General features: G+C 33.7%; 2 protein-coding genes across 2 annotated transcripts in view; one reads left to right on the top strand and one right to left on the bottom strand.

Annotated features, from left to right (window-relative positions):
- The window catches only part of LOC116850892 (MICOS complex subunit Mic60), a 110,476-nt gene extending 95,010 nt beyond the window's left edge, over positions 1-15,466 (bottom strand). Inside the window, exons 1-9 of the mRNA XM_032829709.1 lie at positions 15,321-15,466; positions 14,842-14,927; positions 14,334-14,402; positions 13,966-14,178; positions 13,853-13,890; positions 13,333-13,440; positions 13,047-13,257; positions 12,553-12,964; positions 12,286-12,420 (exon numbers count right to left, since the gene is read on the bottom strand). Coding sequence (XP_032685600.1) covers positions 12,286-12,420; positions 12,553-12,964; positions 13,047-13,257; positions 13,333-13,440; positions 13,853-13,890; positions 13,966-14,178; positions 14,334-14,402; positions 14,842-14,927; positions 15,321-15,365 — 1,317 coding nt within the window. The 5' untranslated portion in view covers positions 15,366-15,466. The remainder of the gene's footprint in view (positions 1-12,285; positions 12,421-12,552; positions 12,965-13,046; positions 13,258-13,332; positions 13,441-13,852; positions 13,891-13,965; positions 14,179-14,333; positions 14,403-14,841; positions 14,928-15,320) is intronic.
- LOC116850893 (39S ribosomal protein L35, mitochondrial) lies at positions 15,356-17,405 on the top strand. Its single transcript, XM_032829710.1, has 4 exons — positions 15,356-15,489; positions 16,052-16,211; positions 16,810-16,947; positions 17,083-17,405. Exons 1-4 carry the CDS (start codon positions 15,459-15,461, stop codon positions 17,312-17,314), a joined length of 561 nt encoding a protein of 186 aa, XP_032685601.1. The 5' UTR covers positions 15,356-15,458; the 3' UTR covers positions 17,315-17,405.
- Positions 17,406-18,346: the final 941 nt, after the last annotated feature.

Raw genomic sequence — 18,346 nt, 5'->3', positions numbered from 1 at the left:
GAGGTACCCGACGGTTTTGAAGTTATAATAGTTTCCCAATCGAAAACCAATAGTTTCCCCCTATTGAAAACGAAGGGCTTTTCACTAAATTTCTGAGATGTGAATTGAACGAAGAAAAAATCGTATTGTTCGTACTCAATTGGATCTTACCTGTTCCCGGAATTTCAATTTGAGATTTAATCACCGGGATATTTTAATTTCGGGAAAGGAGACGGCAGAGAGGAAATAAGTTTCAATAAACGATACTCGCGCAAGTACGTAAAACTCTATCTCTCCCTCCCTCCCTGTCCCTCTCCCCCTCCCTCTCTCTCTCTTTTTCTAAAGTGAAAAGCGTCAAAAAGAATTTGTCGCTGAAACAAAAAGGTTCAAAGATTCCCCCGTACGTCTGACCGTCAGAAAACCATTAAAAATTCGGAGCACTCGTGACTTCGTCTTTAAATTATCCCCAGAATCTCGGCGCAGGGAGGAGATACGTATCTACGATTCATGGCGATAAAGCGTGGTGCCGGGAAAATCGATCTCCGGCCCCGGGGAGAGAAACTCACGGGAAAAAGTGACGCTACGCGATCGGCCTACGTTGACATTAATGTGCGAATTCTTCGATTTACAAGACAGCGAGGAACACCGAGCTTAACGCGTCTCGCGTGCGGCTGCTTGGTCGCTCTATACACGTCGTCTAATATTTTCGCCAACAATGGATGCTGCCATTAAAGTAAAGGCAGATGTACGCCATGTCGTACAGGTGCCGCTAAGTATCGCCCGAGTGTCCTGAAAAATACGCACACCGACCGCACATTGTACTCGACGTGCGAGAAGCTCGGACAACGTGTTAAAGTTGCAAGGAGCTTTGGAGAAACGAAAAGGACGTTGTTCGGTCTTCCTTACTGCCTGAAGACGTTCTTTAACACTGTCTGGGCATATCCTTCAAGGCAGTATTGAATATTAATCGATGAGAATTTTCTTTGACTAAAATAATCAGCAAAAATTAATCAAACGCCACATATAATATCACGATGTATAATAATTTCATCGATTGAGAGAATTAATTATTAATTAAATTTTGGTGATTAGTCATACAATGATTAATAATTAGTTTCATCAATCGATTATATTATTCGTGATTACATACATGAAAATTAATTTTTATTACTGATTTGCCAATTATTTCAGTCGAAGCAAGCTTTCATCGATTAATGCCCAACATTGAATTAGAAATAGATTTATAAAAAAATAAGTCTAAAATAAGAGTCTTTTGGACGTCTTTAAAACTCTTTAAAACTCTTTAAAATTTCTGGACTCTTTAAAACTTTGTTCTTGTGTTATCTAAGGGAATTCATTTATAAATTAACAAGGCTAATGTTTAAACTATAATACAATATTATCAACAATCGATAAAAATTTTCTTTGATTAAAATAATCGACAAATCAATGACAAAATTAAATCATAACAAATTGTCACATATAAAATCATAAGTAATTTCATCGATTGATAAAATTAATCATTAATTAAATTTTGAATAATAATATTTACTTATACACTGATTAATTCATTAATCGATTAAATTATTTATGATTACATACATGAAGATTCATTAATTTTGATTATTAATTTGCTGATTATTTTAATTAGAGAAAATTTTAATCAATTAATACCAAATACTGCCTTAAGAATAAGATATATATCTATAAAAACAAAAATTTTTTGATTGATGTAGCTAGACGAAAAAAATATTACAATAAAAATTTCGTTAAAAATTTTTTTTATTTTTTCATGAAACTAGTTCTATATTGAAATTGTGATATAAATTGCTACGGAAATAATAAATTTGACTATCACCCAGAAATATGATATAAAAAATATCTTATAATTTATTTATTTTTTTGTTATTTTATTTATTTATTTTTGTTATTGTAATTACAATATTTTATAGTAAAAAGTGAAACGTCATATTTTAACAAATATTGGACAGTAATATTCGATCGTAATTTCTGTATCGTTCAAGATTAAATTTTTCAAAATGTTGTTCAAGATTTGTTTAACATTCAATTGAATGTTAAATTTGTTTTCAAGATTAAATTTCAAGAAAAGTTTTGTTGTAATTTTCTCTGCAATATTTTCTTCATACATGTCGTTTAACAGGCCGCCTTTAGACCTATCTAATGACAATTTATATATATGTTGAAAAGAAATCATTTCTATTCCTTCGTTAATTCTTTATTTTCTCGTGATACAATTTTTTAAATATTTTCTCTACTAAGAAACTATTTTTCAAATCAAAATTTTAAGACATTATTTATATCTATCTGGCATTCCTATTTTTCTTTTTTATTAAAACAATACTAAATTTCCCAAATGAAATTCCAGATTTCAAAGAATTTAGTTGGAAACGCATCTATGTAAAAAGACGTGAAATTTGCGCGGACTTCAATTAAATGCAAAACATAGGATCAGCGTTAACTTTGTTCTTTTTGCTGAAACTTTCGTTAAATATCGTAGGTCGTGTAGCTGTTGCACAACAGCTGGGCGTTTTCGCGCAGGCAGGGTAGTCACGCTTCATAAAATTATCGGCGATATTTTCGGCGGATATAGCGCGGCGGGATGCACTTTAAAAAAGCTATATGGAAAATAGATCGAGCGAGTTTCAGGCGAGCGTTTTGTTTCTGCTAGGCGGCGGCGGATAAGCTTCGCTCGTGCGCGCGCGGGGGCGGGCGAGTAAAACAAATCGTTGCAAAAAGTTTCATCGATAATTCACGTTCGTGCTGGTAAATAACTTCCAGATGTACCGCTATAAAGATATCCTGCGAGTGGGCCACACTGAAATCCCAACCGTGCGACGGCAGATAAGGAACTTTGAATTTTTCAAGCTCGCTACAATCGCGAGACAGCGTATTCTTGTTGTTCTTACTGTTCTTTTGAGGTTTCGCGAGAAACCTTGCTTATTCGTCTTAAAGGAATGTCAAGAACAATGGAACATCCGCAGGAAAGACGACAGTTCGACCGATGAGTGAATTAATTTATTGTATCCGTGCATCGTAAATTTTTCCACGTGGAAAATCTAATCGTTCCAATATACCGTTAATTTCATATTTCAAGCGAAAGGAAACGTTCACTCTGCACATGGACTTCTGGACAGTTATACGTAGAGGAAATATTGTAGTAATAATCATGTTAAAATTATATTTCTTTTTCGTCATGTTTTTTGTAAAGCTGGACTATACTGAAATTGTAGTAGCATACTTAACAAGTGTAATCTCATTCTTAGCGGAAGCCTCTTACATATAAGTTCAAGAGGACTTTTCCAAAACCAAAAGAAAAATATTCCTAACGTCCAAGAAACTTTAGCTACATAGTATTATTTCCTGTAATCCCATATTCTAAGCAAAAACTTTTACCGAAAGAGTATTCCTCTTCTAATCGAGAAGAATAATATTATATTTAAAATATTTTTCTTTCGCTATCAGAAAAATCCTCTTGAAGCCATATGCAAGAGGATTCCGCTAAGGATGAAATTAGACTTTTTTAGGTGTAAATTTTAAAAATAGTAATTTTGACACAATCTGTCGAATATACGACATAAAAAACATTCAAATAAAAGTGTCAATGCCTAGACATATACCTAACTCTGGACATTCTTATTGTTTTGGTCTTTGAATACAAATATTTAAATTTCCAACATGAAATATGTATACATATATTAAATATACAAGCAGAGATAGGCATTATTTGAAATAGAAACATTTAAAATGGAAATGCAAAATGCAAAATGCAAAATGGCTATTTTGTATTTTGCATTTAAAATATATTTTTCAAAAGTTATTTTACATTTCCATTTAAATAGTTTTCATTACCCATTTTCTATTTCTTTTTAAATAGAAAATGAAAATACAAACTTTTTCTTATAAACTAAAAAATTAAACAAGGTATTCTTTGACTTTATAATCGATATAGTCGAAGGAGACGTTAAGAACGAATGCGTTCTGCGAATTCAGAAACCAGAAGTTCCAGAAAAACAGTACATTGATTGGCTACCGTGTAAACTTCCGCCGCGCGGCAAGCTTTGCCGCGTCCAGTGCAGGAGCCATGAATCCTTCATACGATAATCTTACTTCAGTACTTTTATATGCAGAAAGACTTAAGAAATCGACTTATTTAAATATATATATATAATTCCATTAACATATAAAAATATATTAACAATATTAAAAATATATTTACAAAAATACATAATTCAATTTAAAAAATTGAAATTGATCTTAAAATCTTGAAAGAAATATTCTATTGTCATAGTAATACCACATTTTAAGGGAGGAACCTGGTTTATAGGGCTCAAAAAATCGAATTTTCAAAAGTTGTCTTAATCGATAGTAGTACTACCTTAGAATATACTTTTAAAGTTTTAAGCCGAAATTCAAAATACTTTTCGTGTTACAGCTTGAAGGAGATCATGCATCGGGCAGATATACAGCGCTCCGTTTTCTTAGTTTTTCGTAGAGGATTATCATCAGCTCGGCAAACGTTTCGTATTGAGTAGATGAATCATTGTTTATATTTATATGTTAAGATTTATATTTAAACGTATTAGAGTAGCCAAGACGGTTGTCAAGTAACAGAAATTTAGAAACAGCACTTTGTGTCGTTATAAATGGTCAATCGAAAATAGTCGAAATTGCTTCTTTATTTCCGCATATGTCTTCAATGAAGGATATAACAGTATATTGAAGATGATGAATATGTTGGATATTAGAATTGGGTTGCAAACTCAAAATTTTGTCCACTCATACGACGAACAGCGACTTTAGAGACAGCGGCGTCACAATTTAAGCAGCTCAAAAGAAGCTCGAACAGCGCGTAGAATGGAGTTAACGGTTCAGAACATGTTCTATGAAGAAGCTGAAGGATTATTATATAGATCTGCTATCCCAGATTAGCCTGTGACTGCTATAAATGGTACTTTTGTGTTCCGCAAACTTTAAACGCGACTTTCTCAAAACAGTATTTTCTGAGTTTGTGTACACGACAGAGACAACTCTAATAAATCGATTGAACTGTTTCTAAGCTTGTTTTGTAGCTGATTAGTTCCTCTTCTAGGTGAACCTAAATGTTCTTGAAAAACGTTACATTAGACTAATTTTTTTGCAACACATAGTTGAAACTTTTTGATAAAAATTGTAACATTTCTTTCAAAATCGTTGAAAGTTAACAATTTTTGCTTTTCTTGTAAAGTTTTTCGTTCAACTAGAAGGTAATTACATACAATTAATAAAAATAATTGTTTCTTTTGTCTCAAATAAAAATTACAATCGTTACAGTATACACAGTGGAACAACTGCAGACGTCTGTGAAGATGGCATATTTTTAAAAAAATCAATTTATTATCATAGTTCTGATCGCACCCCATGAGTGCACGAGTTCTAGAGTTCTAGATAACATTTAGAAATAGTTCCGGCGAAATAAAGTAAAAAAACTAATTTTGAAGTTTGGGGGTATTAAGTTCACAAAATGAGATCAGAAAAATGACAGTAACTTTTTAACGGTTGTACCAAATGAATTTTATCATTAGAATTTTTTATAGAACTCTTGTGGTGCTATCCAGAACTCCAGTTAAAACGCCGGAAATACAAAAAAAAATTTTACTCCTATGGGACAGCAAATTTCACAAAACCGAATCTTCGAACGGCTAGAACTTCTCCCTCATTGGTTATAGCTCGAAAATTCATAAAGATAATCGATAGAACTCTTCAGGGTGCTACCAAAACTACGGTCGGAACGCTGGAATTATTAAAAAAAAATTCCACCCTTTCAGGACTTAGAAATTTTCACGAAACCGAATCTTCGAACGGCTAGAACTTCTCTCTCATTAGTTGTAGCTCGAAGATTCATAAAGATATCGATAGATAAATCGATAGAATTCTTCGGAGTGCTAACAGAACTCCAGTCGAAATGCTGGAATTATTAAAAAAAATTTCACCCTTCCAGGACTTAGAAATTTTCGTGAAGTTCTAGTTTGAAGATTCGGTTTCATGAAATTTGCTAAGTCCTAAAGGAGTAAAATTTTTTTTGTATTTCCGGCGTTTTAACTGGAGTTCCGGATAGCACAAGAGTTCTATAAAAAATTCTAATGATGAAATTCATTTGGTGCAACCGTTAAAAAGTTACTGTCATTTTTCTGATCTCATTTTGTGAAGCACCCCCAAACTTCAAAATTAGTTGTTTTACTTCATTTCGCCGGAACTATTTCTAAATGTTATCTAGAACTCTAGAACTCATCGGGATGCGATCAGAACTATGATAATAAATTTATTTTTTTTTAATGTGGTGCCATCTTCACAGACGTCAACTGCAGCAATTTGATACTACTCACTTGGCTCCATTTTTTAAACAAGTAATTAATATTTTTTTATGAAAAAATTATTTTATAGAGATAAAATATGTAATAAAACATTCCTAAAACTTGGAAGTAATTGGTTTTATTGTAGCTGAGAAAAAAATTTCTAAAAATCATACATTTTTCGACCTCCTAAACCAGGTTCACCCCTTAAGTTCTCCTCGATATCTTATAACTTTTATTTGAGATCTTTTCGAATAATATATTTCTTCTCAGACATTGATCTTTAATACTTTATATACCTCACCCTGTTTACAGATATTCTATGTTAAAGGTTTAAATATTCGTATTTAAAGGTCAAAACAATGAAAATGTCCATAATTAGGTATGTAACCTTTACCTTATAAGAATTTTCTAGTAACAAATCAAACAATACAAGTTCAGATATTGCTTGCTTAAAAATATATATTTTTTTGAAACCTTAAGAAAACTTTAGCTTTTTGTGAAAACATTTATTCTATTTAAATAGACAAATTTAGAGATTTAAATCAATATTTCATTTAGCACCCACCAAATAAACACTTACTATTTTTAAAAATATTTTCTCTTAGTATATAATAATAATTTTGTGGTATAAAAAGTCAAACGTACATAATATTTTTTAACAAATTCTAGTAATTTCGGTTATCAATTTCGCATGATCCAAAACTAAAACAATTTTGTTGTAATTTTTACTACATTGTCTTCATGTATATTTTGAAATATGAAGTCCACAATTTTTCCTTGCCGCATCGTATCCCTCTGGTTTCATGTAAAATATTTTCCAATGCAACTATTAACACACCCCGTCTCGGATTAAAGAAAAATAACTTCTTCGACTTCTTCAAAGGGTGAACTTCCTTTCGAATAACAGTTCGAAAGGAAGTTCACCCATATCCCTTTTTTCTGCCGTATCGGCAGAGGGTTTCCTCGAATGATTTGCAGCGTGACTTCGGTCTCGACTCCCGCGACATCGAGGAAAAACATTTGGAGAAGATCAAGTCGACGAGTTGTTTTTCCGAAACGAGACTACCTTAATTAAATTACGCAAGATAGAGAAGAAGAAGGAGAAAAAGAAAGAGGATCTCCCTCACACAAGGAGTGACTCAAATGCGTCGTAAAGCTCGCAATTCGAGCATCTACACATGACGACGTGACACACTTTTCGTCGCGTTTGTCCCGATAGTCGCATCACGACTCGCGAAACGAACGGTCGTTAGTTAGTGCCAACTTATAGATGAATTGTACAATGATTATCATTAATTAATTCCCCTCTCATATATGTAATTTAATGGATGACCCGCGGGGATATCGCGATGATACGCCCGATGCATTAACGGTGAAATATTCGGTCGGACGTTAACGAGCGATGCCGGAAGCTCGTAGACAAATAGCAATTAGAGGACACCTGTTCCTGTCCCAAACGAGAACAAAAGGTCGTGTGCGCGGCCGAATCGATCGGACAAGATTTATATTCGACATCGGCGCGACAAAGGCAGAGAGAAAAAGAGAGAATATGTGAACCAAATGAGAGAGAGAGAGAGAGAGAGGGGGACGGGAGCGAGACGGATGAATAAAGAAGGGAGCTGGAAAAGAGCTGTCGGACAACTATGAGAACAGTAAGTTATAATGGTTCCTCAGCGGATACCTCGCTGTAGCATACAGAAGGCTATGGCGACGCAACTACTCTACTCTAAAGGAATAATATCAGCCGGTGCTGCCGAAATATTGGCATCCGGCCAAATGGAAATAAATAAAAAGACCGAAAAGGGCTGCTGGGGCCATCCTGCGACACTGCATGCGAGTGCATCGCATATGTGACGTTACACGCGCGAGGCCGTATTAATTTAAATTCGTCATATATAGAATAAATATGACTCGCTTATACAAGCTCGACGCAGTCTCTGTATGTATGTATATGTGCACATACACAGAAAAATATGATTCTACTGTTAAGAAAAGCGATTACTCAGTTCATTTTCCTTCTTTTAAGGAACTAAACCAATGTAACACTCTGAAAAAAGCGTAGTTTGAGAATTAATTTTACGAAAATGGATCAACCGAAAGTTTTAAAACATTTTATACTAATTAAAAGTAACTATTAAACTTTATGTTACTTTTTAGAAAAACCTATAAATAAATATGCAATATGTGCTCAACTTACGACTGCAAAAATATCGCTGCAATCGATGGAAAAAATAGCGCTCATTTTAGATCTAAGATCAAAAAACCAAAAAATTTCTTGAATAATATGCTTGTAGTTGAAAGATAAACCTTAATTTTAAACTGAGGAACAAAAATTGCAGAAACAATAGCTATTTAAAAATTGAATATCCAAATTTCACATCTTTTTGTTATTTTGCACTGTTAAAAAAAGTACTAAGTTTAATGTTTTTCTGACTTTTTTAAATTTATTCTCCAACTACAAGCATATTATTTAAAAATTTTTTTGGTTTTCTGATCATTTTCAGATCTCTAGAACAGGCGCTATTTTTTCTGCCGAATACAGCAATATTTTTTGCAGTCATAAGGCCATATACTGCATATTTATTTATGTCTTTTTCTAAATAACAGAAATGTAAATAATAATATAATATAAATTTATATTATAACTATAAATATAAATAATGTAAAATTTAATATTTACTTAATTAATATACAATGTTCCAAAATATTTGGTTGGTCCATTTTTGCAAAATTAATTAATTCCTAAAAATATCTTTTTTTTAAAGCGTTATATTTCGCTTTAAATAATCGTCGTCTTCAACAAAGAATATTTTCTTGATAATAGTTATGAAATTACATCATAAATTTTAGAAAAGCTCATGTGCTTAAAAGAAAAATTCATTCCTTTCACATTAATATTGTACAACTTTATCGAAGAAAATTTTGGTTCAAATCTATGCAGAGTAAATTGCATAGATAAGATTGTATAGATAGTAAATCTCAGTAATTAAATATTTAATAATTAAAACATTAACAATATATTTATAAGTAATATTTCTAAAAAAGACTGAAATTTTATTAAAAAATATTTTTTTTATCAATTTGTAGTATTACACAAGTATTATTCAAGTATTATTCAAGTAAGTATTATTCAATAATTAAGACATGATTTATTTTACAGTTCAACCATTGATATAACTAGCATTACTTAATATCTCACTAAAATTATTATTTATATTTATTTATTACTTTATTTCTGTCCTATTATTTTTCAATTGCTGGCACAAACTAAAGTTTTATATAAACGTTAATTTTGTTAATAATTCCATTAATTCTTAATTAATAAAAATGTAAAACTGATTGTGCTTTCTTATCAATTTAGTCATTAGGACATTTAATAACAAGTCGAATTCTCGTTTTAATGTAATGCTCTTGATTGAAATGCTAAACTCACTAGAATGCAGAATGTAGTTAGAGTAAGTTTAATGAAGATTGTAATTTTAATATTAAACATTGTATTTCGAATAAATTTGATAAACGAGTAAATTTGATACTTATATTAAACTCAACAGATTTACGGATATATTAATAAAAAATTATTGTAATTACTTGAATGTTTTGCATCATATATTCGATAGATCATCAAATGTACTATTTTTACAATACTTAATACTAGAATTTCAGTATAGTCCTGCTTTAAAAAAAAAAAAACATTGTTTTTTAAACAATGTTTTTGTAAAAGGAAGATAGTTTTAACGTAAATTCTACTATAATATTTTCTCCGTATACACACATCATAAATACATACATCATAAATTTTAGAAAATTTTGATATGCTAAACTTACTAGAGTTTAGAATTTATCTTGGATAAATTTGATAGTTATGATGCATTTATAGTACGTTTGCGGATATATACATTTTTACGAAATACTTGAAACAAATAACATTAACTTGAATGTAGTGTGTATTTTTCTATATGCAGCTTAGCTCAGATTTCTAACTAGAATCTCACTGAATTCGCGAATGGTTGCCCACATGAATAACAAAAAAGGTATTTGAGAAAAATAAGGATCATTAATCTTTAGGCTCCCGGCATTTTTTCATTAAAAAAGTGATTTTCTTTCTCAAAAATTTTTCTACATAAGTAATATACGCATGGTGCAGAATTTTGAGATTTATGCAGAGCCACAAAAGTGGTTTTTCCGGCAGTCTAAGAGAGAGTGAGAGTGAGAGAGTGTGTATGTGTGTGTGAGAGAGAGAGAGAGAGAAAGAGAGAGAGAGAGAGAGAGAGAAAGAAAGAAAGAGAGAAGAAATACGTTAGCGGCGAAATTTTATAAAATGTACTTATTCTTTTATGAAACGGCGTTCGAATATCATTTTATGCTCGACCTATTCGGCCCGACAGGTCTTAAAAAGCACTAAAGAACGATGTAAGCAGCCATAATTCGAATGACCCGTTGTTACCGTCTTCTTTTGCTATTTCCCGACGCTTTTTAATGAAGGTCCGCTTTATCATCGCGATTGCTCTATTCTTTCACCTTCTGATTTTTAAGCATTCCCTTCTCCCTCTCCACCCACCCCCATTTTCCGTCACCGCGTCCACAAGCACCACTTTTAAAACCATCTCTTCTCAATTATTTTCGCCGCAAAATGCCATTTTCCCCCGAGAACGTCAGACGTCTTTCGCCTTTGGCGCAATTATCGTCACGCAACGAATAATCGAACAATATAAAAAGATCCCACGCTATCCCTCTTTAATTCGTGCTGCTACGAACGCGGCATAATGACAGAGCTGGATTTCACGACGCATGAATGTACGCCGCACCACTCGTATCAACACTAGAGCAACATTAATAATGGCGCTAACGCTCGCATCCATTCGCATTTGCTCGATATGGAAGGAGAGAGAGTAAAAGAGCACAGGCGCGTAAAAGCACGCATATACATTCGACGTATGATTCACATTCTTCATACGCTCAAATAACGCGTTTTGAACCTATCTGCATCATATCCGAGTATATTGCAAGCTTTTTTTTCTTTCGTCGCAATGGTGTTTTATTATAAACGAACATTATAAACGAATTACGAATGCAACGCTGCAATCGAATGTAACGGCAAAAGCATCGATGCGATACCGTGAAACAAAATAACGCGTCCTTATATGCCCACGAATTAAAACGAATTTGAAAGCATACGCATTTTTAACTCGCAAAAAGCAACACAAGCCATGCCTATATCGATAAAAAAAATTTCTTTGAAATGTATTTATAGGATATATCTATCTATGTGATCTATTTATGTGAATTAAAATTTAATTCTCTGTGAATAAACTTTATGTCTCACACAAATAAATTTTCAAGTATTTTTTTTCCTAGCATATAATTTGCAATTTCAGACATTAAAAGAGAGAAAAATGTTCTACATTGTGTTTGAGAGAAAAAATACTTGAAAATTTATTTGTGGGATATAAAATTTATTTATGTAAAGTTTATTTCTGTGAATAAACTTTATCTGCCATAAATAAATGTTGAAGTATTCTTTTTCTCAATGTATAACAAAGTTCAGACATAAATATATAAAGAGAGAAAAAATGTCTTACATACTGTAAGAAAAATTACTTAAAAATTCATTTGTGGAATATAAGATTTATTTCTGTGATATAAAGTTTATTTCTGTAAAATAAAATTTATTCTGCCAATAAACTTCATATCCTATAAATTTCTAGTATTTTTTCTCAATGTCGGGTAAAACATCTAATTATTAGTATCTTTTTAGTCATTGACGTTTCAGAAAAAAACCTGATCTTTCATGCGACCAGCACTATAGTTAAACTTCTTGCCTACTAAAAGAACTTGACAACTAAACTGTAAACAACCGTCATTGGTCGCAAATAAAACCACATTTTTCTAGAACCTCAATGACAAAGGAGGATTGATAATTGGGTGTGAGTAGAATTGAATGTTTTTATTTTACCATTTTCTCGTGATCTTCTTGGAGAGTGAGCTTCTCTTGGTTCACCGCGAGACAGACTAACGCTTCCAACTTTTCTTCATCTGCACCTTCACTGGACGTTCTTAATGCCGATTTTATTTTACTTTCGTTGACTGTCTGCAAATAATAGTTTTTATAAAAACACATTGTATCAGTTTCAGACGAGAATCACGTGGCTTGAATGAGTTTCGGGTATATAAAATTGTATATTATGAAATAGCGGTGAGATAAATAACGCTAACAACGCACCCTTAGTTTCTCCAATTCCTTCTGCAGGTTGTTGACTTTGTGATACATATGCAGAACGAATAAATCGAACGCTTCCTCGTTGACGGACAGCTTCTTTTCGTGGATATTTATACTAGGGAACAGAATTTGCAATTCTTCGTTGAAGTTTTCCCGCGCCGTCTTGACCTGCTGCCAATAGCGCTCCGTGATGTTACCGCTACGCACCTCCTCGTTGTACTTTCTCTTGGCCTCGTCCACATCGTCCAGAATCTTTCTGACGTTTCGTCTGGCAGCAGTTTTCATATGGGCGGGCGCATCCAGTATTGGCTCGTCGATTAAGTTGTACATGCGCTTGAGCAAATCGAATGCATCTTTCGCACGCTCCTCCGCTTGTCGCACCGCCTCCTTCTTCTTCTCCGTCACATCCTTTAGCCTGTACAACAGCCGCAAACCCAATTACATAATCGATACAGAAATGAAGCGTGAAACGATTACGTAAGCATAACGAAGATCACCTTTGCCAAACGACGCCGCTTATTGCACTGCCGGTGCTTTCGACCACCTTGACAACGTCGCGATTGTACTCCTCGACTGCGCATGTTGCCTTGTGGTAGGCTGCAATGGCTTTAGAAGCGGCCTCGCCACAAGAAGTTTCTAAATCAACGAGATTTTGCGGCATCAACTCTTTGGGTACATTTTTGGAAGGCAGTGCTGGTTTCTCAACCACTGTAACAAAAAATATAAACTCAATTATCTTTCGTAAAATCTTCACACATAAAGTGATAAGAATACACAACATACCAACGTCTACTTTCTCGCCCTTCTCTTTACTAACACGAATCTCGGTATAATTCTGGTTAATAGGTGTTTCCTTTTTCTCAACTAATGGCTTGAAAACTGGTTTGGGTGCTACAATATATACAAATAAGTGATCAAGGTTATTAGGGATATCAAAAAACGTTCAATAATTAATTATCCTCTATTACTATTCATTAATTAACTATGCTCCAGTACCATTTAATAAATAATTAGGTTCTCTTTATAAAAAGTCATGGAAAAGATAAAAGTATCAAAAGATAAAATACATGATCAGATACATATGAGATAAAATGTGTGTGTATGGATTGCTTATTGATTAAATTTTTCTCTGCTTTAATACTATTTAATAATTATGCTCTACATATAATAAATGATATAAGAGGATATAAGTATTAAAGGGTAAAATATGATTAGATACAGGTTAAATTAGATGAGGTAGGAGATATGGATTGGGACTCACGTATGTAATCAGTAAATTTTACACAATTTAGTCTTTCCTGACCTGGTTTTGGTTCCTCTTTGACAAACATATCCGTTATCCTGCAAAAAATATGCATACTTTGAAGATACTGATTAGCAACCATGAGTAATAGTATATACAATTGATCTCCTTACGTCTGCTTCAATGTCGCGAAGAACGTTAAAATGAAGTTGAAATAGCTGGAATCCTCTAGAAAGATGACTCGAATAGCTTTGTCTGTGCCAGGAACCCATCCTTCGAGACTAGCGCGAAATTCTGGGTTGGTTTTCGCGTATGTTAATATTCCTAGAGTACTTATCGTTACAGCTCCTAGAGTTAGCAACGTTCCAGACCCTTTGCTCTTCTCACTGTCAGAACATTTATACATTGAAGCAAATCAAAATTTTTGTTGGATAATGTACAACCAGAAGAAATGATATATTATGCAACAAACAAATAGCAGCAACATATATTTGTTCAGTAAGTAGTATGGCAAATATTTTCATGATTTTATTCTGCGTACCTTTTCGGCGATGCAGTTGAATACTTAGGTGCACTGAGTCTGGATATAAGTCTGACATCCTTGCACAACCTGAAAAAAAGGATAATAAGGCTAATATAAAAGGTTTTATAAAATTAGCCTGTTAAATCGATAGTCCTTGCAATTACAGATGATCTAACTGACCATAACCTCTTAGTTTCTAGCAATAGAAAGAAGCAGTACATAAAGGTAATAAGTAATAGCAAAAGTAGAAATATGACAGACAGTGTGTCACTGGTAAAATTACTACTGCCTCTTTTTTTAGGAGCCACCTCATCACAGACATAACCTTTCCAGCCTGCCATAAAAATCACGAAACTTTACACTGAAAATACCCACCAATCACTTCACTAATCATTCACTTTCACTGCATTTCGAAGTTCATACATAACAAGATATTATTCTTTCAAGCATCCTCTATGCATTAATACTCCTAACAACACACAGCATGGCAAAGACTGTCAAAACAAACTCTTCTCCGGATACTCACCTACCATCCGGCTCGCATTTAATGTGCGATCGCGTCTCATAGTACCTGGCCGTCAAGTGCAACCTGGAGCAGCCGTGTTTTTTTATCTGTAAGAGAGCAACGATGATGGTCAGAACTCCTGGAATTATGTAAGCTCTCAAAATCGAGCCATCTTTGTCACACGCACGAAGCCGTGAGCCGAGACGTCGCCCGCGGCCGAATATTCTCACTGGAAATCCCTGAGATCGGCGTCGTAGTCATGACGCCTGGTGCTCCCGCCTTCTCCGTCGAGCCCGCGTCAACGTGCGTCAGCCGACGGAGGAAGGAACCGACGGAGCAGACGTCGCCGCAAAAGCAGTCGAGGACAACGTGTGACACAGTGCGACCGTCTCGTCTCGCGGACGGCGCTCTTTCTCAGCGACCTGGCTCGTATCTTCCGCAAGCACAGCGCGGACGATCGCGAGCAAAACCCGCAACTCCCTTTCGTTTGCTCTACGTACCCGACTTAGACCGTTGTACGGAAATTTTAACCCAATTCGGAACATCCTTCGAGTGGCCGGTCAGGCAGCCAGCGGGAAAAAGGGAACGACGGTACAAACAGCTGGTCGCCGACCAGACGGAACTGCGCGAATAGAAGAATGCTGCGTGTGGTGGGCGCAGCGCTGCGAGGTGGGTTTGTGTATGTCTCGAGGTCGGCTCCGTCTTCGGCGAGCGCATCGCGAGGAACTATCACGGCGCGATTTCGCGGCGAATCATAATTGTCGTGATTCCGCGTTTCGTCGCGGCGAAAAGGCGAGAACCTTGGACTGCGGAGGTTATGTTCGTCGCGGCAGCCCTCCATGATGGACAGGAGAAACGGCCCGGAATCCGGACGGAAGCGCGCCTTTAAACGCGATTTTCGGCTTGAAGTTTGCAGCTTGCGAGAGTTTCGAGAATCGCTGGGAATTTCAAATTAATTTTATGTCATTGCTATATATGGACAGATGATTCGAGTGATTTGTGTAGAATCGAATGGCGTTAAAAGAGAAATTCGAATAACAAAAATGACTTTTCGATGACAAAAATATCTTGTCCCGCAACTGAGTGTCCTCGAGACTGATTGTAAATCTTTTCTTTTAATGTAAACTCGTGAAAAGTCAAAGTTCAATGCCTCCAAGCCAGATAATGTTCACTTTTCACGAGTTTACATTGGAGGTAAAGATCCATGATTGATTTTCTGCTGTTGTTTTAGGTATCGCAGCAAGAGCAGTGAGTGCAAATGTGACTAAGCCTATTGTTCCTACGTGTAATTCTGTTACTAATTATGTACAATGTAGAGGGTTTGGAGCACTATCAGCTATCGTCCAAAAATGGACCACAGTTGGGCCAGAGCAACACAAAACACTATTGAAGTAAAATATTGCTATTATTGGTGATGAAATATGTCAGGATTGGGTATTTAAATTATAATACTTTATGTCTATGTGTATATAGACAATGTAAACTATGTGTGAAATGTCATTAATATAGATAATGAGTAATCTATCGATATCATTTAAAGAATACATAACTTGCTCGAAAAGTAATTAAGAAAAATTGATATTTCTTTAACTTTTAAAATCTGATGTGTATTTATAAACGTTTTCTAAACAAGTTAATGTCCACAGAATTTCCTGGCTGCATTCTTAGATGTAAATCTACCAATGTATCGCATAATAACATGCTAATTTCATACAATTTGACATCTTTTTTTAAAACAGTACATTTATAGTTAATAATTAAAAAAGATACAGTATAACTATCTCATAATTTAATTATTCTTTTTTGTGTTTTATAATATAATTTACAATCTCTTCTGTATAGTTTAAACTGTTTACATGGAAAAAATTATATATACAATCCATGTAAGCAATCCTGATAGGTATAATCTTGAAATCTATCTTAGAATCATAATCACAATAATCCTGAAATATATATTAATTTATGTAAATAATCAATAATATGTTTCAGCCATATGACTAAGAATTATCTACCTGTGCCAATAGAGCCTATCAATATACCAGTAAGGACACTAATCAAATTCTCTATGAGAAATGGAAAAAGAAGAACTGTAAAGGCAGTTATAAAACGTTTCTATAGACTGGACTGGTAGTATTTTAAGATTATATTAAGTACATTGTAGTGATTTTACAAATTACTGGATATAACAAGTAATTCTAATTGACAACATTGCATACAGATAAATACTAGAAATTTAAATGGAAAATAAATGAAACTTTATAGGGGTATATGGATTAGAACAAAGGCAGGTCGTAGTAAGCGTCTGTGGCGTAAATCATCAGCCAGGAAGAAGAGATTGCGAGAACATGTATTCTGTAATGCTACACAGTCTACGCTATTGGACAAAATGGTAGCCCCATTCTGGCACAGACGACATTTTTACGTCGATGATCCATACAATCCTTATCACGAACGAGAAGAATTCTATATCACCAGAAGAAAACCATTACCTTAATTTACTATGTATATTGATAAAATTAGAAGCAATTTCACTTAACATGTTTCAACTAAAGAAACATTAAAATAAAATCACCTGTATGAAAAAATTGTATTTTCTTATTTAATCAAACTTAATCTACTGTATCAAATATACTGTTCCATATATATATTATAAAATATTTCGTAATTATTTTGCGAAGACGCGTACATAAGTTTTTCTTAATTACATTTTTTAAGCAAATCATGTATTCTTTAAAATGACACATCCATAGATCACATTATCTACATAGTTTATGTTGTAAAACAATTAGAAAAGCAAGAAGACAGTAAGTAGGTAATAAAAGTAATAATTTTCCAAATTACTTTTACTGCCTATTTACTTATTATTTCTGTCTCTCTCTGAATTTTTATCCATTTAAAGATTACTCTATAGTCAAGGTTATAGATTGTTGGATTTATCTTTTCATCCTTTACAATTACAGCTGATTAAAAATAGAATATTCTGTTTAAAAAACTTGAGACAATCTTCAAAAATTTTTGGTACTTCTGTTTAAAAAAAAGAACTAAGACGACCAAAATATATCTCCTTCAAAATTACTTAATTTTCATTTCTTAAACATTTCTGTGTAAAATCAATATTTATGAAGATGCTCAAAAGGCAGTTTCTAGTAACTCACTTTACATATACTTTAAATCAAGCATAATTATCCATAGTACTAATTTTAATAATAATCAATTGCCAAGGTTTATTTACACGAGTTTACAAACAATATAAAATTTGGACAATCAAGGACATGTTCGATCTACAAGCATCTCCGCAAGATGTCCTAATTTTTCGTTAACAGATAATTTTACCTGTATGTCGAAGTAACAGAATATCATTTTACATTTCGTGAGACGAAACGTCCGTTTCACAATTCGAGAAATACCTCTTCGTATCCCAAGTAGAACAGGTTGCCTATTGGTTAACGTTTTTGAAATTAACTTTTAGAACGTATCTATAAGATAACAAGTCAATGTCAATAATTCGTCTCTATTAATATGACAT

Source organism: Odontomachus brunneus, unplaced genomic scaffold, assembly GCF_010583005.1.
Source record: "Odontomachus brunneus isolate Ranch 3 - 2012 unplaced genomic scaffold, Obru_v1 Obru_scaffold_159, whole genome shotgun sequence".
Classification (NCBI taxonomy): domain Eukaryota; kingdom Metazoa; phylum Arthropoda; class Insecta; order Hymenoptera; family Formicidae; genus Odontomachus; species Odontomachus brunneus.
This window is presented reverse-complemented; position numbering and strand designations above follow the sequence as displayed.